Source organism: Epinephelus fuscoguttatus, linkage group LG1 (assembly GCF_011397635.1).
Source record: "Epinephelus fuscoguttatus linkage group LG1, E.fuscoguttatus.final_Chr_v1".
NCBI lineage: Eukaryota > Metazoa > Chordata > Actinopteri > Perciformes > Serranidae > Epinephelus > Epinephelus fuscoguttatus.
Genome location: NC_064752.1, coordinates 39,004,861 through 39,029,573, shown reverse-complemented (window position 1 = coordinate 39,029,573; position 24,713 = coordinate 39,004,861). Strand labels below are relative to the sequence as shown.

Genomic DNA, 24,713 nt, shown 5'->3' with positions numbered 1-24,713 from the left:
GCTCCCCCAGTTTTTACTTTCCTGTCTTTATCACATCAATACTTGTTTCATAAGAAAACAGAAATCATGCCATAGGATTAACTCTTTAATCGCACACATTAAGACACAACACAGTCAGATTAATAACAGCAAAAATAGATATATATACTGTCAGGTCATAAAAGGTACAAATGAATCCAGCAGTCACACACAAACACTGATTATCTATGGCAGTATCATATTCATATATTGGCAAGCAACTTAGAGAAGGGAAAGGACAAAAAGGAGATCAAACACTTACAAAATGAATCTTCTGTGCTCTCTAATGTCTTCAGTGTGTTAAAAAATAAAGTGTCTTTACAAAAACACAAACACTTGTTTTCCAATACAAAAATAAAAATTAGTATCAAAGTGACTGGTGTCATCTCTATCACTGGTGATCAATCATATCACAAGGGAGAGGAGAGGCATTAAGTGCTTGGCATATTCATACACTGCTTGTGAAGCAAGCTTACTACAAAGCTACTGAGACAGGATTTATTTCACAGCCTGGCCAATGATGTGGGGTTTGATCATGAACATGAGCGGCGCTTCGATGTGTCTCAGCTTGAGCTCAGAGAATCCAGCTGCCTCCAAGGGTTTCCATGTTTCCCGGGTGACCTCACATCCATCGCCAAAGTAGTACCATGCAGGCTGCAGAACATGCTGGAAGAAGTACGACCAAGTGGAGGGATCTGCAACAACGTGCTCGAGGAAAAAGAAGGCTCCACCCTGCAAAGATTTGTTATTGTGCAAACTTCAAAATTAATGCATTCAACCTGATGTATGTTGGTTACTTTAATCCCTGGAAGCATAGACAGATTTTTGAATGGGCCCACCGGGCACAGACAGGCCCCACCCCAGGGCCCGATGTATAATGGGGCCACCTGCAAAATGTCACTCTAGCTCCTTTTATACAGAGATTGTGCTGTAGGGCTGCCACAAACTCCCGTCTTTATGCCACCTTTGCATTTTTACACAGAACTAAACAATGGCGGCATCATGCTGCTCCCGTGTGATTATAGTTGGCATGCTAGCAGAGTGCTGTCATCCTTTGCTCGGCGTGTAAGGAGCTCCCAGACCTCACTGTTTGTCCAATTTGCGGACATTTTTGGCAACTGTTCCTTTTCTTTGAGTTAGCTGCTAACTACTATCAGCTACTTTTAAATCTCCTGCGGTGGGTCACACACATTACACGTCATCAATATGTCACTCCTGTGCCACACCTGATCTTGTCCTGGTGGCTATCCCATTTATACAGACATTGTTTCGGCGCTGTTACTACCTGTGATGACACCTTAAAGGCAAGAAAACTCCCCATTCCGCAATTGCACCTTTTAAACAGAAAGGGGAGGTGTGAGATTCACGCCACAAAATAACTCCAAAAAGGGTCAAAACAACCATAAAAAGACACAAAATTACCTCAAAGAAACAGAAAACAACAACTAAGAGACACAAAAAAACCCCCATGCATTATGACTACGGAGAGGTGCAAAATGACGACACAAAACAAGGCTAAACAACTGTACAGTGTGTGTGTCTTGCCACTATGTTGGAGAGGTGGGGACCTTTTGCAAATATGTACCCAGGGGACCATTGTCTGGTGACACACCCCTGCCTGGAAGAAATGGGTTTCTTTTCTGTTACATTTTATGTATCCTTTGGTCAAATACAAACACTTAAGCTGAATATTTAATTAAACCTTTCTCTAAGAAGTGGAAGTCTATGTATAGGCTATATACCTTGATGACAGCACACTGGCACCATCTGGTTTCATATATGTAATGCTGACACACATACAGGTCAAAGGTAGCAGCAGTAGTGTACGATTGATATCAGAGACAGTTAGAAATCTGGTGGCAAGAAAATCAAGATGAAATAATTAGTATGCTGCTTGGCTGGTGCACATGTGAGGGATCATTTCACTGATTTCCATCATCATGTAAAAACAAACTGAAATCTACTTCTTAGCTTATTTGTTTAGTGAGTTAGTAATTCCCACTGGTGAATGATTAATCCAGCAGTTGCACTGTATTTGAACAGTAGCCTTAATGGAAAAAATGAATGCCATGGCTGCAGATCAGCTGTTTATTTTAATGTATTTACTGTGAACCACTGGTTATTTCAGCAGTCCCAGACAACTTACTGGTCTCAGCATGCGGTATGCCTCTCTCAGGACCTGGGGCGTGTTGCTGACCGAGCAGAGCACCAGGGTGGCGACAACAACGTCTACCGACTCGCTCTCAATTGACCCCATGTCCTCCCCTGACGCCACCACAAATCTCTCATATTTGAGGTGGTCATTCTCGGCCATGGTTTTCTTCAGATACTTCTGAAAATGAGGGTTGGGGTCAGTGCAGATCACCTTGCTACCCGGCGGATAAAATTCAAAATTAGTGCCGGAGCCGCAGCCGATCTCCAGAATAGTGAGCTGCCCTCCAGGCTTGTTGAACTCGGGGAGACTGCGAAACAGCTCCTTCTTCTTGTCGTGCATTTTCTTGTTGTACGTTATTGAAATCCGGTATACACAGAAAGGGAAGAAACGTTTGTATATTTCATACAGGCCGACAGCTTGGAGCAGATGAAGAGGCAAGCATAACACGTTCACGATCAAAGTGCAGAATTTCATTAGGAAAGCCATTTTATCTGCAGCTGACCTTCGTGGCAACCAGCAGCGCGTTAACAACCAACTGTCAAGCCCACTTGTTACAGTGTAGCTTCAAATAATAACAGCGGTGCGGTGAAGAAACAGGAAGTCCGATTAAGTTTTCAAAATAAAAGTCGATGTGAAAGAAGTTGCTTGTTTTTGCCATACTGTGGTAGCCGATTAATGCTTAATGCTGTCATTACCATCTTGTGTACCCTCTTCTCAATTGTTTTATCTAAAACAGAGAAGTGACTGCAATGCTTTTTTATTTTATTTTTCTCACCAAATAGCCAAATGAAGATTGCCTCCAACTTGTACATTGAAGATGGATTGATTGATTGATTGATTGATAACTAATAGTTGCATTGTATCGAACAAGGAAGTCAAGAATCAAATATCTCGTCAAAGTAAAAGTTGCATGTTGTTTTGACCACTGTTCACAGTTGTAACTGAAAACTGGAGGATGCCACAAACTTTTAAAGGTACAGACACAAATGATTTTTATATTTAATGATAACTGCTATAAGTTTAACTCATAATTATACCCACAGTGTATCGCATACTAAACACTTAATATTTTGAATACAAAAGTGTGCTTACACTGCATAATATGGGAAAATACTGTGTTTTACTGCGCACTAAAAACGTTCAAAAGTTGAGTGTGGAATGATGGACACTTCTCACCCTCAACAGTCGCCATCTCTGTGACATAGTGGAAGCTACTTCATAAACTTTTCAACTTTTGTCAAGGGGCCTGAGGTGGCTACAGTGAACACCACCGCATCATGCAGATGTAAGTTATACATGTTTTTTGCACTAAGTACCAATACTGTTGTCGAATAGAAGCCACCAGTAATGTTTGTTGGGTCTGTAATTATGTAGTACTGCAAACAATAATGTGAGTGCTGACGTTAGCTTGCTAGCTAACGTTAGCATTCGCTAGCTAGCTAACTTGGTCCTAGCTTTGGCAGTGCATTTTAATTAGCATCAACATCATAGCGTGAGTTTGGTTTATGTGTGGGCAGAGATAGCAGTCAAATGTTGGTAATAATGTTCCAACATCTGTTTGAAATTCGCTGTTAAGAGACAACACTATACTGCTGAAATTAATACACCACGCAAGATGGCAGTAGTGTACATAATGCACTACATTATAGTGTAACGTTACTAATGTAATTGGAGACATACTCCGAGATCCTGGATGCTAAAATGGTGCCTCTTTATTCGAATGGGGTTGCTCGGCTGGTGCATACCATAGTATAATAATACTTTACCTGGTTATTAGTTCCCTGAGTGCTTCTCTAGTCTTTTGATTAAGCTAGCTGCGTGAATTTAACATAGTCTGTGAAGTGATAATCAAGTAACATTGAGTTAGCAATGTTACATATTTTGTTGTGCTGGGTCTCCACTCCAGTTAATTGAACTTTAAATTAACTTAAATAATGAGTATAAGGTTTAAGTCCTGATTTTCAAAGTTGAATGAAGCTCCATTAATTAATGTTTTATTTCTTTATTATTGTATTGCCACTTGGGGGCAGAAGAACTACTCAAACAAGCTAACAAATGCACAATCCTGAAATATTAAATTAGTTTAGGTAATGTTACAGCTAACACCTTAGCAAACAACTTGGTGAGAAGAAAGGGGTCTTTATCAGCAAAGATAGTCTTTAAGAGAAGATATCCCACTACAAGCTGCCCCAGTGGTACAAAATGGTGTGCACTTCCTGTCTCCTAAGTGGGCGTGGTTGTCTCTCCCCCACATACCCCCACCTTGTTATGAAGTGTAGTAAATCTTTTATTATTTATTTATTTATTTATTTATTATTTATTAAAAATTATTTTATACAGTCTATGAGTAAATCTTGTGTGGATAATAGACTTCATACAGTCAGTGGTGTGGATGGATGAAATCAGATTCAAATACAACACTTTATACCGTAAAAATGAAAGGATTTTTCATGTTTGTTCCTTATTTTGATGCTTATTTTATCTGCTAGCTTAATGTCTAATATCAACAGAGTGTAAGATCACACAACAACAGAGACATGTCTTGAACAAAGTTCATTTTCTCCTGATTTGTCTGTCTGAAAAAAATGCTGTGTCATTGTCCAAGTGTTTAAACCTTTGAACCCTGAGCAAGTTGGTGCAATTTCTTTCAAAAACATGGGGAAAAAACTTGGTAAGAAAAAAAAGTCAATAGACAGTCAAAAGAAACTAGGGGAAACAGGAAAAAGCTATTGAAAAACTCTATTTATAATTATTATTATTATTATTATTGTTACATTTTAAAATCATGTTACAGCATTATTATAATTTTTAAGTATCCCTTCCAGGTTATTTCTTTGTTGATGTTGATGTTGTTTTTTTTTTTAAATTTTTTTTTTTTTTTTTTTTACTAATTTTCATGTTTTTAATTTTCTCTCTTTACTAATTTGGGTGTTTGGGTCATTTCTTCCCTTGTTGCTTATTGCCATTCCCATTTTATTAAAAGACATCAAGCCAGTTTCTCAGGTTTCAAAGGATTAAAAGGGTTGGGGCTTGTGAAAAATGGGTCCAGTATTTACTTAAGTGACTATGCGGCAAAGGCAATGTTATAATCTGTACTAATGTTCACTTCTCCTTTTGTAATAAATAGACTCAGGGCTGTCACTAGTCTCCTAGAGGGGCAGGCCAGTTGCGAAACCCAGGTGACACAGATAGAGGAAATGAATCTGAAGTGGGCCATCTCAGTTTATCAACAGTCTCAGATATAAGCTCAACATTCTCTTACCAACATATTGTCACCAGGTCTCCTGGAAGTGGCTGGGCTTTGAAGCCAATTTTCATAGTGGCTGCAAAGAATAATCGCAATGTCATGTGATGCTCTGTGGCACCAAAAGACCTTTTCCCATTGACTTTGGCTACATAGTGAAAGAGACGTCTGTAAATCAGTGGATACATATTTATGAGTGTCACAACCTCTGCAAAATTATTCATTTCACTATCGGTGTAACAACCCTTGGCTTGGATAAACAAGATGCAGAGAGATTCAGACTAATGCTTCATATTTTTTATTGTCCTTCAGCATCCAACTATGCCTTCAGCACCGTAGAAATCACAGTGAAAACTATAGAAAAATATATAAAAATACATTTGCCATTTGTGGGCTATAAATAACATCCATAATCTATAGCTTCCCACAGCAGAATTAAACAGTAAATAGAGTAGTTGATAAAGAGATTCAAATATAACAGTTAAAATGCTGAATTACCAAGTTTAAGGTGTTTCTGAATGACAACCCATGTCCTTATAATGCAAACATCCAGTGAGCAAAGCAACTATTAATGAGGGCCCGTCCATACAGTCTATAAAGCTAATAACTACATCACCATCTAAATACATCACAATAACATCACAAATGAATAAAACAGAGAAATGTTGAATTTGAATGCAGAACTCAAACCTCTGGCACCTGTAGTAAAGGCAATTTAGCTACTTCACATACCTCATCCTGCTCACCAAGGCTGTTAACAATGATTTACAAGCGAATCTCTCTCATTTTTATATATTGCCATGTCTACAAATCCTCGGTGCATGTTTATCTTACAGCTTTCGCCACAGTAATTCCTCAATATATGCCTAGTGGGGAAAGAGATGGCTTAATAGTCATTTCTACAGGGGCAGTTGAATGTCACCTCGTGGTGGAAAGAGCAGGTAAGTGAAGAGTTGTCCAAATTCAAACAGATAACATAAATAACTATGTAACAAAACAACTGCTTCTAAAAGGAAATGTATAAATAATTAAGATAAACCTTAAAAATAGCAATATGAGGTAGTTGGGATCATTAACCCATATCAGTGTAAGCTAGCAGTCAGTTACAATAGGGATTTTAACTATTCGGTCAGCTAACAGTTGAGAAGTCTAGAGGAGCTGCACGATTGAATCATTTTATCCCTATTCAAGTTGACAGAGTGCTAAACTGGAAGCTCCTGATTGGCTGGCAGAAGTCTCTAGCATTCCTGCCCTAATGCTGTGTTCACATTATAAATGAAACAGCAACAGTGTGACCAGCTACATTATCACTGACTCATTGTTGTGGTGCTCAAGCACTCATTAATGTTTTTACATTGTCACAGGCTTGTGTGTATCTGCTACTTGCCACAAAGCACCTTGACTGAATGGCATTTAAAGTTTGTATTTGGTCAGAAAAATATCTATGCTTATGATCAGTGTCTGAGCCCCATTTAAACATCACATTTCGTTGCCCCATTGCATCCCCGTGTGCACTGCAATGCACAGAAAGCTTGCACAGCATCAGCTAACTAAGCTAAATAACACAGAAGCAAAGCTAGAAACAAAAATATATCATTGGTTGACGCTTCACTGTGTCATTTGAGCACGAAAAAAAGTTAGGGCCAATTCAGCTTACCTTTGTAGCACGCATGTCAGACAGCGAAGTGTTGGCCGTTAGTTTGTAGCTTTATGTCACTGGCTTCCACTGAAAATCAATTGTGGCCTGTCGCTGTGTCTCTTGTAGTTTGAACACAGCATAAGGGCCCCACAGTGCAAAAGCAGTGCTGATCATCTGGGTAATTCTATCCATGGCAGTCGAACCATTTTGGCTTCATGCACCACTAAGCAACTCTCACAAGAATGAATAAGGCCCTGCCTTCAACGCTGTATCCAGATCTCTTTATACCTCCATAGCTGTTACATACACTGATCAACCACAACATTAAAACCACTGACAGGTGACATGAACAACACTGATAATTTATTACAGTGCAATTTTCTGCTGGGAAACCTTGGGTCCTGGCATTCATGAGGATGCCACTGGACACGCACCACCCATCCAAAAACCATTAAAGATCAAGAACCCCCCCTCGTGGCAATGGCAATCCCCAATGTTGGTAGCCCCCCCATCAAGACAATTTGCGATGCCACACCAAAAAAATGGCAAGCTCAAGCAACGTGACTAAGAGCACAAGGCATTGACCTGGACTCTAAACTCCCCAGACCTCGCAATCCGCAGGACCATAGAGAACTGGATATAGCATTAGTGGTGGGGCCCCGTTAATTCCTATGAAAGTTGCTCAGTAACACACAAAACCAAAAAAGATCAGCTTTCTGAATATAAAATAACCTGGATCTTCAGCATCAAGGGGCAAGCGCACCAGAAACTTCCGCCAGCTGGGCCAGCTAACTTCCATTTTAACCCTCCCTTCCTAGCCACTGAATGCATTAATGCTGTGAAAACCCCTAGACAAAAATTGTACACCTGCGTCTGAATAATAATATAATAAGGCAGGCATGGCAGCTAGATACAGGTGCCATCTGCAATGTCATGAGCTGCAAAATCAAAGAGAGGCTTTCACCCAGACCAGCATTAGGCCGTAATGATTCTGTGAGAAAAGCAAACTCTCACCTTTGAGATCACTGAAACCAAGCAAGAGCCTCTTCTCTTTGGGAACCTGTGAATATCTGGGCCTTATGGACATCACATATGCAGGTAAACTGAATAAAGCAGATGCAAGCCAGTCTACAGCCCTTAAAATGGAACAACTATAACAATACTATCAGGATGTCATTAATGATTTGATGAAGTCAGTCACAGGCGAGATCCACTTTGACCTGGACCCCATTGTAACTCCTGTACAGTGTGCACCACATAATTTCCAGTAGCTTTGAAAGCAAGAGTCAAGGAAGAACTCGGCAGGCATATCAGAGATGGCAATGTCACACTGATGACCGAGCCAACAGCGTGGATCAATAATATGGCGACTTTTACAAAGCCAGAAAAAATAAGACTCTGTATTGACCCAAAGCCTCTACACCAAGCACTGCTAAGGTCTGTCTACCATATGCCGACGCTGGAAGACATGTTGTTTAAGCAGCCCCAGGCAGGCATTTTTGACTTGGATGCCTGCAATGTTAGTGGATGCCCAAGATGCCTTCCTACAGTACAAGCTCGACAAAGCTGTCTGTTAACCTTCTGGACACCATGGGACCGAATAAGGTGGCTCAAACCCCTGTGTAGAGTCTCAGTTGCACCTGAAATCTACCAGCACAAACAGCACAAACTGCTTTCACATCTGGCTAGCATTCACCTGATAACTGATGACATTTTGGTTGTTTGTTTGGCCACACAGATGCAGACTCTTCACTGGACCGTGACAACTTGTTTGTACATGTGAAGTGCTGCATGGCTATGAAGCTCAAACTGAGTGAGTGCAAGCTGCAGTTCAAGCTCAAAGCTGTACTTTTTCAGGCTCACATACTGTTCTTGGAAGGCCTGAAAATCAACACAGATGTGACATGAAAGCTGTCCAGTGCTTCATTGGGTTTGTAAAATACCTTACAAGATTCCTGTCAAACCTCTCCAAGACCTGTGAGCCAATTCACAGGCTCCTGGGTAAGGACAGTGGCATTGGTCGCCAAAACATTGCAACACGGTGTGTTACATAAAGCAGATGGTCTCTAGCATACCTGTACTCAAATATTATGACATTAAAAGCGACGCAAGCATGACTGGACTGGGGTGCTGCTTGTTGCAAGAGGGGCAGCCCATGGCTTTAGCTTTCAGAGCACTGACACAGATTTAGCAAAACCACAGCCAAATAGAGAGATACTATTTGAGCATAGTTTTGCCTGCCGGAGAATACTTGGCCAAAAAATCAACAAAATAACAATTGTTAACTTCAAAAAGTCACTCTCAGTGTACCAAAATGTAACTAAAATGTACAAACCAGGGCCAGAAATGTACATCAGTGACACTTTAAGCGGGGCAACACCACCGTACTGTGCATCTGACATCTCATGCATGCAGCATGCTGTGTGTATCATGGAGAGCACCCAGACGGAGTACTCACAGCTGGACCAAGCACAGCACCTGGATTTTACAGCCTTCCAATTCTACCAAATTGTGTAGCACACTGAAATGGACAATGTACTGTGATTCTCAGTGGGTGGCTGGATCTCAAGGAGGACACTCTGCAAGCTGTGTGGGGATACTTGCCCTTTAAGGATGAGCTAAATGTTCAAAACAGAGTGCTCTACAGAGGTCGGTGCATTGTTATTCCAAAGGCCCTAAAAGTGCAGCACTGCTGAGACACGTATACACTAGCCACATTGGCAGGGAGCCATGTCACAGACCAGCCAGGGGTACAGTTTTCTGGCCAAACATGACAGCAGAGATAAAAGACTTTGTAGCAAACTGCTCCACTTGCAATGAATGCTCTATGATGTCACATGTTATTCTAGTACGTCCATGGCAAATGGTGAGCATGGATATCTATTCTTATACTGGCAAAGACTTTTTCTGGTAAGTCAACCACCTGCCAGATCTATCAGCTGATGTGCTTATCACACACTGCAAAGCCCAGGCAGAGTGATGCCTGACAGTGGCCCACAGTTAGCTCATGAACAATTCAGCAGCCATGTCACCCCAACATCCAAGATTGAATGGCAAAGCCATCAAAATAGTAAAATCACTCTGAGAGTAGACAAAACTGGATGGCATAGATGCATAGATGGCCATCCATCACTGGCGCAACATGCCTCCAGAGGGGTTAGACAAAAGCCTGGCCTAATATTTGATGTCAGGCAGTTTGAGATGCACTGGGCTTTCAACCATCTCCAAAGTAAATATATCCACATCATTATTAGATGTTCAGAGCAACAGACATAGTATGAATAGAGACAAAGTCTGCGTAGGGTGAGTGGGAGCAGAGGTGGATGGGTTCAACAAACACAGCACTTTGACCCAGGTAACTGGTGTTCATGTCGCATGTGGAACTAAAAGTCAGTGTTGATGGCTTTGTCAAGTTAATCATTGGTCTTGTTAGTTGACTGACATGACTAACTTTAACCACAACTTTTTCCTTTGCCCTAAACATGTACATTTGTTGCTAAACCTTATTGTCAACCCCTTCTTAGTCATGTGAGGCATTTCACATGACTTTTATCAACCACAATCTTTTCCTAACTGCCTATCCCTAATGGCCAACCCTCTGTGTCAAGATGCAACTCAAAAGGCTGTCCAAAATATGAGGGGTAGGGATGAAATGAAGTGGGCCAGAGACCTCCGGAGCTTCATATAAGAATGGGGCCTCTTTCAGGTGACTTCATAGGACAGTGGTGGCCAGGCCAGTGCCTTCAGAAGGTCACTCCTCATTCATATGTGGTGGATGTTGACACTACATTTTACAGATGGAACTGTATGAATCTGCCTGTTGCAGAGTGCTCAGCCCAAAGACAACAATTGGGAACGCCAGAGCAGAGCAATCTTGACCAGGGTCATGTCACTGGAGATTCAGCCTCAGTCGAGACAAGGAATGTCTCAAGTCAGGGTGAAGCAGAAAAAGGGGAACCCCCTTACACCCTTCACCGGTGCAAGGAAAGCACTTGACACCAGGAAATTTACAACTGGCCAGACCGTACCTGTCACAGCCACCACAAACAACTTGTGACTTGGAGTGCTGTCACGAAAAAGGGAAACTGGAAAACCGTCTTGATGCTATTCACCCAGTTAGCATATTAACAACATAATCAAATGTTGATTAAAAACAAAGGATGCTCACTGTGTGCCAGTGAACAATAACACAATCACAAAATGTTTCTGCTAAAGACCACAGTAGCGAGAGAAAAATAATCGTATCTAATATGCCAAGTTTGTTTTGATCTCACTCCCTCTTAACATTTTTGTCCATTTCCAAAATTCAAAACTCCTTCACAGACAAATTAAAAGGTCACAGGGGGGTGATTTTTTGCATGGGGGTGTCATTCTGGGTGAAATTTCAAAATCCCAACTTTCAGCATGAAAATCCGTTATTTGACCCTGTAATGCATTTTTATCCCAGCAACAATAACAAATGGCTAAATGACAGGTGGACATTTTTGTCCACTTGAAGGGTCATGGATAGGATAAAAATGCATTACAGGTTCAAATAATGGATTTTCATGCTGAAAGTTTGGATTTTCAGATTTAACCCAAAATTCCCCCAGCCAGAGTGATTTTATTCACCAACAGGCTCCACTGTCTCTGGCGCAGATTCAACATGCTGAATCAGCTGAAAAAAGCCAACAAGGGCTGGCGAAGGCTAGTGGTGCGGGACACACCGGGGGACAAGGGTAGCAAGTGATGGCCCAACATAGACAGACAGCTGACTTTTAGCTTGGTGTGTCAGGGCCTTAACAGAACACATTTCTCACAAGATGGCGCTACCTTCCCAAAATTTAACATGGTGAGACCAGGCCCCCAGGAAGTGCTCCAGGCTTTGAAGTGAATTTTTGTAGTGGCCAAGTTCAGCTCCAGAGCCTGTCACATGATGCCATCGGTTCCAAAGTAGGATTTGAATGGATTTGATCCATTTGGTCCGATAATATTTTGCAAGTCTAGAGGAGCTGCATGATTATGTTTTTTTTTTTTTCTTTTATCCCTATTCAAGTAAGTGGAGCGCTAAACTGGAAGTAGCTGGCTTAGCCAGTGAAAGTCTCTAGTATGTTTGCGCTATATGAGTAGTTTAACTGCAACTGAAACAGCTACATGACTCACCCACCATACCTATGTTAGTCCACAGTCAGCCCCCTTTACTCCTTGGCTTGGAAGTGAAAATCCCGACGAAATTGCGAAGTTCGCGATTAGCTAGCTATTAAGTATTACGTTAAAACATAGGTGGTTAAGGTAAGGGTAATGGGAAGACTACATTTTGTTACTCATAAAGTGAATCACGCCTTGATGTATTATGAATTATAAAGTGGATTATTGCCACATTTGGTCTTATTTATTCACTACAGTGTAGCATTATAATAGGGTCCACTCTCTTTTTCTTACCTTTAACTTAAAGCTTCAAGTTCACAATTAGGCCCCATAGTCATTTGACAAAACAGTCTCAGCTCAAGGTCAACTTACTCAATTGCTCTGGAGCTTTCAACTGTATTATACAATTTTCATCTGAGAACAAAGTTTGCTGATTTTTAATTAACTGTAGATGTTCAAACTTTCCATAATGATTCTAGGAGTTCTTGTCCATGTGGGTCAAAAAGCTGAGTTTGACCATTTTTGCCTGACCTTTTGAAACAGCCATTTAGAAAACAATCTCAACTCAGGCTCCACTTATTTCAAAGTTACTGCTTCATTTGAAACACAATGTGCTGGAGTACAGAGCCAAAAACAACAACAACAACAACAACAACAAAAACAACCTCACTATCCTACTTTGTATTGAGTGCTCAATAATTCTACTGTACGTTAACCCAGTTCTGTTTGTGACCAGTCCTGAATGTTCAGAATTTTGTTTAGTAACTGTGCACTTCTCTCTAATCAATGTGTGAAGGTTTGTCAGAGATACATTCGACAAAATCAACAGTTATTCCTGTATCCAGGCCGTGTTGGTGCGATGCTGTATGCAAAGTAGCCCAGAGGCCTCATCCTCCAGCTCAAATTTGGGCAATCCAAGACAGCTTCAGGCTATAGTCATACTTCAAGTCTGATGTCTCTTTGTGCTTTCTGAAGTACACTGTGTAAAGTTTTATGGGAATGGGGTTATATTCTTAACTACTTCCGCTGCTCATGTTGAAATACGCTGAAATGCTGAAATGCAAAGTGGCTGAATGAATGAAAATGCAGGCCAGCATTTTGATTTCCTGTAGGCTTTTAGCTTCTTCAAACGTCCACCAGATGGAGACATTGTTGGGTCATATACGTAACACCTCTATAAAATCTACTAATCCTGTATTTTGAAGGGTGACGGGTGGTTTTAGACAAAGGGTCACAATATATGTGATTTCTGTTATTTACTGAATGTGAGCCGTGTGTGCATGTGTTTCTCAAAACTGCAAACAAACACAAAGAGCTTTCTCTGGCTACAAACAGCATTATAGATTTTTTATGGTACAACAAAAGCATTCTAAAATGTGCACACAGTCACACACACAGTCTGCTAGATAACCCAATTACAATTCGTTATTGTCTGTATATGACATGATTGTGTAGAGTGAACTTTATGAAAGCAAGTCATGGAGGACATGCAATTATTGGACTGGGCTCATAACCATCAGAGATCCTATGCAAAGGGGAAATACCAGAATATGGATCTTGACAGGATTTAGTCTGTTGTCAGCAGGGGTTTATATGTGGTTACACAGTTATATGATGCACTTTGGTCACTGGGTCTGTATAAAACTAAAGGAGCACATATTTTCCACCAACATGAAACCGGTTCTGTTTCAGTTCCCACACCTACTTTTGAACTGTTCAGAGCAATTTGACCAAAAATAAACTGGTTCCAAACCTAAAAAGTTGGTTCTTAGCTAGAACCAAAAAATAACAGGTTCTCCTTGACCTCATGTGCAAACTGTGACAACATCAGTGGGCGTGTCATATTCTACAGATTGGAAAGAGAGGATTGAGAAGTCAAGTGAGAAATGAAAAAAGAGCGCACACTGGTCTTAAAAGTTGGTCCATACTTTTTTTTTTGGGGTAAAAACAAATACTTGTAATAACAGAACAAAAGTTTGCTGATAATCAGTGTAATACGTGATTTTGCTACTGTTTACTTCCATTGTGCATTGTGCAACATCTTACGTTGATGACATCCTTCATTATCCTAATGATGCTGCGTTAAAACTGAAACGTGGGCTGTTTAGCTCGATACCACCAAGGTTCCAAGAATCAAGAATGCAACTGGTTCAAGAACCAGAGCTGATTTGGTGGGAAAAGGCTATTAGAGGTACTGTGCAAAGTTAATCCCAGTTACAATAATAGGCCTTTTTCAAGGAAAACATTTGATCGTCTTACAGAAGGAAAAGTACAGGTAGGCTGTTGTCTACAGTGATAAACTGCAGCCTCAAGTGGCTTATTGCTTTTATAAAATGGCCGCTACATATACCTGGCAATGTTTCATAAAATACACAGCAGCCAAAAAGGCATAATTTAACAAATAATCATTCTTCCGCCATGCAATGTCATTCTTTCAGTCAAGTGTGTCTGCAGTTGTTGAAGTGACTACAACTGTTAAAACAGGGAAAAGAAATACATGGCTGTCCTCATAAATTCCTCTTTGTTGTTGTTTTTTTTTTTTTTTTTTTTAAAAAAACATTTATTTCAGTGTCAAAACACATCAGGCAAATCTTGAACTGACCATTCCTGAAGACAGCGGTTCTGGAGTGCAACTGCAGCAACAGAAAGTTTGCTGATTGGTGCAAAAAGATTGAATGCAGGTATCATTTGATTACAGATTTTTTGATACTACTTGGCACTAGGTTATTTCTGTATCAAGTAATCTATAGTTGTAATAATCATACATAACAATCAAACATGCAACAAGCTCACTGAAGTTACAACATTAACATACATTAACATAGATCGTTGGTAGGGCGGCACGGTGGTGTGGTGGTTAGCACTGTCGCCTCACAGCAAGAGGGTTGCCGGTTCGCTCCCAGGTGTGGGATCCCTTGTGTGCGGAGTTTGCATGTTCTCCCCGTGTCAGCGTGGGTTCTGTCCGGGCACTCTGGCTTCCACCCACAGTCCAAAGACATGCAGACAACTAGGTTAATTGATAACTCTAAATTGTCCGTAGGTGTGAATGTGAGTGTGAATGGTTGTCTGTCTCTATGTGTCAGCCCTGCGATAGTCTGGCGACCTGTCCAGGGTTGAGAGGTTCCTGCCTCTCGCCCGGTGTCAGCTGGGATAGGCTCCAGCCTCAAGATGATGAAGCGGTTAGAAGATGAATGAATGAATGAATGAATGAATGAATGAAGATCGTTGGTATGGTTTGTCTGCTTTGGATGTAGATAAAAGGCCGGCGGATAGCACAACAGCAGTGACAGACATTTCTTTAACAAAGTAACAGGAAACAGTGGGTTCGCTGGCTACTCAAATATAATCCACTATCTCTGTTTCTTTCGTGGCATCTTTGCTTTTTTGTTTTTGTTTGTTTGTTTTTGTACATTCATTGAATGATAGCATTACATACTTCTGACCATTGTAGAACTGGCATATGATAAATGATGGTGGTGGTTGTCCTTTTAGCTCTGTATCCTTTATGACAATAGGTGACTAATTGATGCAGTAATACTGAAACTGTAATGTGGTCACACCTCTGTGTTTATACAGTATTATACAATGACTTCAGACAGAGCTCAGCCAATCATATTCAAGGACTGGAACTATCTGTTTTAAATATAAAGCGCCCCAGGAATGAGTCCCCACTCAGTTCCCTTGTCCAAAAGTCAATGGGTTTTTGGTTAGATGCCTGAAATAAGGTCTGTGGTTACCACGAGCTTATGAGACTTTAACATTTTGATCTATGACATAAAATACATCAGGAAATACTTCCACGAAAACCTGGTAGCTTGCTGTGGTAGGGATGTTAAGTCATGTGACCGTAGTGTGGTTCCAGTGACTTTTTGAAGAGGGACCCAGGGCGACGCAAACTTCCACATCGGCCTTCAGAAAACTGTCATCCCTGGAGCACCCTACTAAAGTGAATAAATGAATTCTAGCTGCATCAGTTTCAGGATCCTGGTATTGTATCTGTTGGCTCACTGTCACACTGCCATGACTGGGACACTTGTATAGAATTAAGCCATCATTATATCACTAACACCTGCTTTTCCTACTCTGGTTAGTCAACTCCTGAAAGAAAGGCATATATACGGTCTGTTTAAAACTTAACAAATCAGTGTAACAAACAAAACCATTACAGTTAAGGCAAGATAAAACCTCAGGTGTACACGGTTCACAATTTACTATGTCACACATTGTTAAGTGATTGCTTTGTAGGTCCACTTAACTCAGCTGGTTTCAAAAATAACAAGGTAACTTGACTGAAAAAAACCCTCACTAGTTTGTATCACAAAGAAAAATAACTTTTGATGTCATTATTTTTGGTCATACACCTAGAGCTCTGAAGTCAAATTATTATTATTATTTTAGACACAAATAAAATGTCACAAATTTTATCATACTTAAGTAAAGAAATTGCATGTATGAGTCAAGATGTTTAGGTGCCACACATAAACTTTAATCATGAGCTCAGAGTTGTGTTAAATGTATCCTTTAAGTCCCAGGACCGATTCTAATAATCACATGTTTCATACATTTAAGTTATTGTCTTAGCCGTCCAGATAAAAAAACAAATATGTTGCCAATCGCAATACCAATCCCAATCAGAACATCACTGACTGTTGTTACATGAACACTGTTTTTTTCTGCTTACGATGCTGCGGTCTCTTGTCCGTTATTGAAACTAAAGGCATTTACCGACGCTCCCTAACAATTTGCTGAGAGTCATCAATTATGCAGGGTAGCCGCACGCACTGGGAAGGAAGATAGCAGCAACAATATGGCGACAGCCGCAGTTACTCTCGACTCTTTTCTACATCTGCAGTTCAGTGACAGCTGTCTGGATTTCTGTTAATGCGAGAAAAAGTAAGTAGACAATCTGTTTTCTGCTTTGTCTGGTATTTCGTGTCGTGGGATGGATCGCAGTCCTACTTTGTCGACTGACTGCATCCCAGTGCCGCAGAGCGGTCCCTCTCTCAGCATCTTTTCCTCGCTGTCTGTGGAGGGCTCCTTGCCAGTACATGGACAGATATGTAAACGAGGTACCAGTGTAAAGGAAGGGCAGATGTGATTTTATGCAGGGGGAAAACGCGGATTTGTGAGGCTCCGCGGTAGGAAACAGGGAGACAGCAGGTTATTTGGGGTGTTGGCCTGCCGCTGGATGAAATGACATTTCACTATGTCAGAATGTGAAACATACGCATATGGGATATATAAGTATAAGATCACGCCAAACTTCTCCGAGTGGCCACAGTAACTCGCCTGCATGCTCCGAGTGCATGCATAATGCGTCGCTTGCAAAAGCATTTTAGGTAGCGATTTCCTCTCCACCATTATTTTATAACTAAGATAGTTTTATCCCCCCCGCCCCCCCGCCCCCACCACCACACTCCACCTCTGCGCCCCCTCCCTATTGCAATCTCTTTGGAGACTGTATTGCGTGAGGAGGTAGGTGCGTCTTTAGTTTGGCAGTCCTCAAAGGGGCCGCGGCACCCTTTTCTGGTCTTTTCGCGCAGTCTCCCCCATTAAAAAACACATTCCCCCATCATGTTATTTCTCTACAGCCTATAAACTTGCACCATATGGAGTCTCTGTGGCCTAAACATTATACGGGTGTGGTATAGCCTCAAGGCCGTTTTAGTTTCTTTCTTTATTTTCTCATTGCTGTAAATAATTTCATCTTTTAGGTGTGATATTTGGTTGTGCTGGGATGAGGCCAGGGATGTGCTGTTGTCGGGACATGGCTTATGCATTCAACTGACCTACTATGAGTTTGTTAGTAAGAGCCTATAGCAGCAATAAACCACACTGCAGTATTTTAGGCTTTGGCCCTATAGGACAACGGCGCGCCTCGGTATGAAACAGTGGACTTTCCTGGGCACTACACAGGCTAAAATAACGCTCAGGCAATGAATGGCGCATACATGATAAGACGTATAATGTGAAGGGGAGCGGGGGGCTTCATCCCACATGGGGAGAAAGTTCTCCAAGAAATAGGAGGAGGGTTTCTTTATCTGTTTATCTACAGTGGCTCCTGGCTTCTTAATTTCCGCCGTTCCTCCTCATCCATAGTCTGTCTCTTGAGGGGAAAAAACGCGTTAACTTGAATTATTGTAACTCATCAGATTTTCCAGTCAGGACGTCATAACTTTACTTGAAATTGACTCAGCTCAGTCATGAAGTGGCCCCCACCCGTATAGGATATGAGGGGCCTTATTAGGCTACTACTTGGCTGCCAAGTGTGATCTTGGACTTGGGCCTACTGGGCTTACCTATTATCAGTGATGCTGTGGATTTTGGGCTCCTGTTATATTTAGTGACAGGCAACATTTAGACATCACTGCAGGAAATGAAGGATGTGGAAGTTTTTTTTACCGGCTCATGTGACTCAGATGCAAGTGCCCTTTTCGCCTCCTCCTCACTCATACTGTGTCTCCGCGGTGTCCGGTTAGCTCCATCAGATGTCAGGTCATCATCACAGTGCAGAGAGCACTGTAGAAGATTTTTCCAGGTGACGGGACGGAGACCGTGGTGCGTCTGGATGTCTTTCCTCCGCGCAGAGGACGCAGCCTAGGAGCTTTTTTCCCCTGCTAAACGCAGCTGTCCCGGACGGCGACGAGCTTTTTTTTTCTATGGGAGGCAAATGAGGCTACTGGAGTTGTTAGTTTCGCTGTCATGCATCAGTTTTTATTTCCGGACTCACTTGATTCACAACGGATTTAAGAGAACCGAAAGGGGCTGCGCGCATTTTGGTGCCGATTACGCGCGCTAATAGACATTACTGTAATTGATTAAAGAGCGAACCGAGCAGTCTTTTTTTTTTTATTTAAATGTGTCAGTCAGATTGTTGGGTTTTATATCGTGTTTCTCATTTGACCTAGTGAGTTAGTGGACATTGAAAGCATTGAGCAACATCTGCAACATTTTCAGGCTGTTTCCCTCCGGTCGTCCTGCAGTTTGGCTGCATGGTTTCAGGATGCGTTATGTGTAAAGTGTACATGTACTGCTGGCCATGCTATTGCATCCTGGTTTGAATCACCTTGACGGTAGATCAATTGATGTAGCATTGGTCAAAGGAGACTTGGAGGTTGTGCCGAGGTTGGGTTACTTGAATCGGACTTCATCCCTGTCCTGGTTGGCTGTGCTGTTTTTTTTTTCTGGAAGATACTGAGTTGTTGGATCCTTATCAGCCTGTGGATTTCTTCTGATTTCTCTCTGATTTATTTCCAGGTCTGTACCCTTGTCATTGTCTCCATGAATGTTGAACACACTGTCTGATTTTGTCTTTGATAGCCTGAACTGTGACTTGACTGTCAAATATGTTGTATCAAGCAGCATGGCCACGAGCCAACTGGAGAGAGAAATTCATGTGTTGTAGGATCCTGCAGAGATGCAGTTGATCATGTTATTATAACTTAACTGTAAGGAATGAGTCACAGCCCCAGAGGTTGAATAATTTCCAGTCCGGCAATCGTTTGTGGCCTATCTTTTGACACTTCAGCAGTTTAGAATGCTTAATTATCAGTCAGTCACTACAGGATGTAAGACATGCACACTGTGGCCTGCGTTGGGTGCACTGTCACATATGAAATACATGGGCCAGGTGACATTTGTTTTAATAGGTTTCTCAAGCCAAAAAGTGTACTGTTGGATGGGTTTGTCACAGAGGACAACATAAACAACACAACAACTAATGTTCATAATGTATTTAAAGCCAGCTCAGCATGTTGTCCTTCAGCAAATTACCTGTCAGCATTTGAATTAATGTCATGCAATAAACCTCGCCCATTATCTTCTGTATTATGTGTTAGGGCTAGGCCATATGGAGAAAATAAATATCACCATATTTTTGATCAAATACCTCTATATCGCTATTGTGAGGGTATTGTAGGGTTGACTATCGGTGCTTTCACAAAGTATTTACACTGAGATATTTTAAATAATCATCAGTAATGTGAATATAATGACTAAGTGGGTAAAGGCAAATGATTGAACACCTAGAACAGTCTGGGAAGTTCAGAAAGTTACATCATTTTATTGTAATGCAGCCTTTAACACCAGGACAAGACAACACTTACAATATTACAATACTCAAAATCTAAGAGGGTATCTTGTCTCATATTACAACATTAATATAGTATTGACATATTGCCCAGCCCCACCACATATGCCAGTTAATTTTAGATCCTGGGTCTTCAACAGGGTGTCTGTGACCCCTAGGGGTCCTCAGAGTTACTGTAGGGGGCCACCAAATTATGTCTTGATTATTTGATTAAAGTTTTAATTCGTTTTTTTTTTTTTCTAAAATTAAAATGTACCTGAAAATAATCATTAGCATAATCATATTAATAGCAAAGATAAAGTGGCCCATTCATTAAGACACAATACCAATGGCAGACTAACTGTTACCGTAAATCACTGTCATCTGAGCTAGCTAATGCTAAATCACTGCGCGGCATTTTTTTTATTTTATATTTTTTTATTTTATATTTTTTCACATATTGGCCAATTAACTCTATTATTATGTCAAATGTATGACATTCTTGTGAGCCACAACGAATTGTACCCTTTGGAGCAAGAGACACACTGCCCACCTATGAAACCACTTGCGAAAGTGCAGAGGGGGAGGCTAACGCACCTAGCCATGCTACAACTGCTGCTGACTTAGTAGCTATGGGAAAGGACAAATGAGAGAAGACTCAAAAATATTCAGCATATCTGCTCCATGCTGCAGGCCAAGGACTCGCCTGAGAAATGTTGAAGAGCCCTGATTTATATAAACGGATAAGATAAGTAGATGGCAGATGCAAACTCCAAAACAAATTCACAGCAAGAGGCCTTGATATACCATATTATCAACCCCTTAAATTATTAAGGTGAACATGTGGCACTAGACTCTTCGCTAACTTATACACCTAGCTATCACTAATATCTGTCTGTTTTACTTGCTCGGCTTAAAATTGTTTGGCTCCTTGTCATTTTGCACAGGACAGATATGTAATAGGCTCCTGTGAGCCTGTGAGCCACTTTTTCACTTATTTCATAGCTATCGTCAATGAGAGCCATTTGGACTCAACCAGAGAGACCTCCAAGCTTTAATGATGAGCTTAAAGCTGCATAGAGCTGCGAACCAGGATGTCTACTCATAGTGAGACCGGCAGTGCTACATTCGGATCAAATTTATGCATTGTTAATACCAATGCTATGGACCTTTAAGGATAAACATAACTCTAAATGCTACATTTGCACATGGTTAGACACAAAGGGTCCTGAGAAAGAAATCTGTGAAGAAAAAAGTCAGGCAGATGAGTTCAGGTGGGATAAAGAGCCCATCATTTGTGAGCATAAACATAAGAAGAATAAACTTGATATACGTCTTGTTGTTTCTGGGGTCACAGAGGTGAGGGCAAAAGAGAATTAATGCTGTTTACTTTATGTGCTGGGCACCTGATTTAAGCTTTTTGGGATACAGGATCAGAGCTTTAGTCATTAAGGTTGATGGAGAGAGCAGAAATAGTGCCTACTGGCCCACGTTCCAAATGTTTGCACTTTTCCAGCTTTATTTTGCTTTGTTTGCGTTCCCTGGCAGAACTAGAAAATTCCATCTGCAAGGCTTTAAGCAACACTGACACTGAGCAACTGGTCTAATATATAAGTATGTCAACCAATTTAATCAAAAGCCTTTGTTGTCCAGTCAGTGTTATTAGTAAATGAAACTGATTATTTAAAAAAAAAAAAAAAAACTACATGAGATTATTTTAAAGGCTTTGTCCTTCTTTTTTCATTTTGTTTTGTCCATCACTTTTCTCTTTGATCAGCACCTTATGCCCACTCTTCCTCACTTTCTCACTCTGTGTCCCTCTCTTCCTCTCAGAGCTGGATGTCTGGGATGGAAAACAAATAAAGAGGAAATAGCTGCAGGATGAAAACATGGCCGCACCCCTTATTGCACCCCCAGGACCTGACAGCTTCAAGAAATTCACTCCGGAGTCACTCGCTAACATCGAGAGGCGCATCAATGAAGAGAAGAATAAGAAGCCACCCAAGCCCAGATCGGACAGTAGTCACCGTGACACGTCCGATGAGAATGAACTCAAGCCCAACAGTGACCTGGAGGCTGGGAAGAGCCTGCCGTTCATCTACGGCGATGTTCCTGAAGGAATGTCGGGCGTACCACTGGAGGACTTGGATCCGTACTACCTGAACCTGAAAGTGAGTTGTCACACAGGCCAAATGCGCCACCCAGTTTCTTCCTAATCACTCAAACGCAGAAGCATTTGCTTATTGTAATTGAGAGGTTTATAGATAGTGAGCAGTTTTTCAGAGGTGTGATTTTTTAGCTGATGTGCTGAACCTTTGAATGGGCCAGGTCTTTACCTTTTTCTCATGGGAAATTGCCAGCATTGTAAACCAACCACGCCATATACTTTGAAGTTCACAGTTATAACAGATTCAAGTTTCATATAAACTAATTCAAAATGGACGTTATTGTATCTACTACAGAGATCGGCATATAATAACAGCAAATATGACCTTGAGACATTTAAGAGCTTTTGAGTACTTTTTAGTCACTGCTGCAGGGGCTTTGAGACAGTCGCTGCATTATTAGATCATACAAGGCCTGTGAGTTTTTCAGTCCACCTGTACAATGGAAGCCGAGGCAGAGGGACGGAGCGGCTCTGCTCCTGCAACACTGCAGGGTTGTTGCGAAATGCAGCTCTCAGGCAGTGGTGATTCTCATACAGGTTTCTGCAGTGCTGATTAATTATCTGTGTTAATGCACGGTAAAGATGATGTAACAGCTGGAGGGGATGACAAATACACTGTCATGTTTACGTGCCATTGATACTATAGCTAATTCAATTCTTTTGTGACAGAACATACTTTCAGATGACTAGTGCTCTTTCCCAGCATGCACTGGGGCAGTGGAATTATCCTTGTTATTATCATTTTATCTGTATTGTTGCGCTGTTGCTGGTGTTATTGTGATCTACATTATGTTCCCTTTTTAAATTTAATACAGGCAATTAATACACATAACACACACACAACAATATGATGATATGACAAAATAATCTTGTAATAAATGGGGAAAAAACCCAATTGGACAAAAAAAGAACAAAAAAGTAAACAAAATGAAAAATCAAATTAAATGAATCTCTTAAGTAGTTAGGATGACTGTGCAATGTTAGACATAACAATTGTGGTTTTAGTAGCAGTAATTTTGTATAAATTGAAATATTTTAAAGTAAGAATCAATTGTTTTCTTATTAATTGTTCTGAAAAATTGTTTCCAAGGCAGTATGAGGAAAAGCAGTAACGCCTCTGCTTTGTAAAATGAAATGATACATTTTTTTATAATCTTTGTTTTGGATATCTATAGACACCTTGAAATAGATGCGCAGACCTGTTGTCTGTATCTGCTTTGTTTCGTTCACTTTTTAGTTGGGATATATGACAGCAACTGATTGAAATTAAAAATATGACATGTCTGACCATACAAACAGCTGAACTGATGTATTAAAGAAAATCATTACAGAGATGTTCGATACCATTTTTGTCCTTCTGGATTCTGATTCCAATACCTGAACATGGTTATCAGCTGATACTGTGTACCAATCTGATATCGTTGTGAAAAAAACTATAAAACAAATTACAGTTGTACTTTACTAACCCTGTATGGAGGTGAAATGATTGCTGTTATATTTGTATGACTCAGGTTAAACCCCATGTAAAACACGAACAAATACACACAGACAAGGAATCCCATAAAACTGTCTTTTTAAGCCTTAAACCGTCTTATTATTCATTTATAATTTGACTGTCAGTCATAAAAAAACAAGATTTTGGAAATAAATGACATTTCCTTTAAAAAAAAACTTAAAATGCAGCCAGAATTAAGTAAAATGAAAGACATTTGAAATAGTACATTAACAGTGTAAAACAGGAGTGCGACAGTAACTTAAAAACTTAACTTAAAAAGTCCAAGAATAAATAACAGTTCCTTTAGATTTTACAGGAAACTTAAGTCTTAAGTCTTGTATACTGTACCTGCTCCTTTTTATTGGTGGGACTGTCTAGTGTAAAAGAATTGCTAAATAGTTGACGTTTTTTCTAATGGCAAATGTTACACTATTTACTGGAAATCAATTCTTCGCCGCCGTAAAACAGTAGTTGCCATTGGCTGCGCAGTGCTGTGTAGACTACTGTTTTAGGGCGGCGAAGAAGAATTGATTACTGCAAACTGCTGTTTGATCCACATGTGAAACTTCTAAAATGCACTAATAAAAAATTACATGGTGTCCAATCAGTGCAGAGACTCAAGCACCTGCCGATACCCAATACAGTATTTAACACCCATGGTGTCTAGTATGTCATTTATAAACTTTTTTTTTTTTTTTGCATTTCCAATTCCAAGTATTTCCAATAAAAAAGCCTACCATCATCTAACTTTTCTGACTTCATTCATATTACTTGATTTTGGATATTTTTTGGGGTGTCTG

General features: G+C 40.6%; 2 protein-coding genes across 2 annotated transcripts in view; one reads left to right on the top strand and one right to left on the bottom strand.

The window, feature by feature from the left end:
• Nucleotides 1–73: 73 nt before the first annotated feature.
• On the bottom strand, nt 74–2,750 carry LOC125895617 (putative methyltransferase-like protein 7A). The gene is made up of 2 exons (XM_049587598.1): nt 2,165–2,750; nt 74–750 (listed from the first exon to the last, which is right to left on the bottom strand). The coding sequence occupies exons 1-2, from the start codon at nt 2,657–2,659 to the stop codon at nt 517–519; spliced, it is 729 nt and encodes a 242-aa protein (XP_049443555.1). The 5' UTR covers nt 2,660–2,750; the 3' UTR covers nt 74–516.
• Nucleotides 2,751–16,945: 14,195 nt separating this feature from the next.
• Nucleotides 16,946–24,713, top strand: part of scn8ab (sodium channel, voltage gated, type VIII, alpha subunit b) — a 71,355-nt gene continuing 63,587 nt past the window's right edge. The window contains exons 1-2 of the mRNA XM_049576443.1: nt 16,946–17,076; nt 22,085–22,422. Coding sequence (XP_049432400.1) covers nt 22,141–22,422 — 282 coding nt within the window. The 5' untranslated portion in view covers nt 16,946–17,076; nt 22,085–22,140. The remainder of the gene's footprint in view (nt 17,077–22,084; nt 22,423–24,713) is intronic.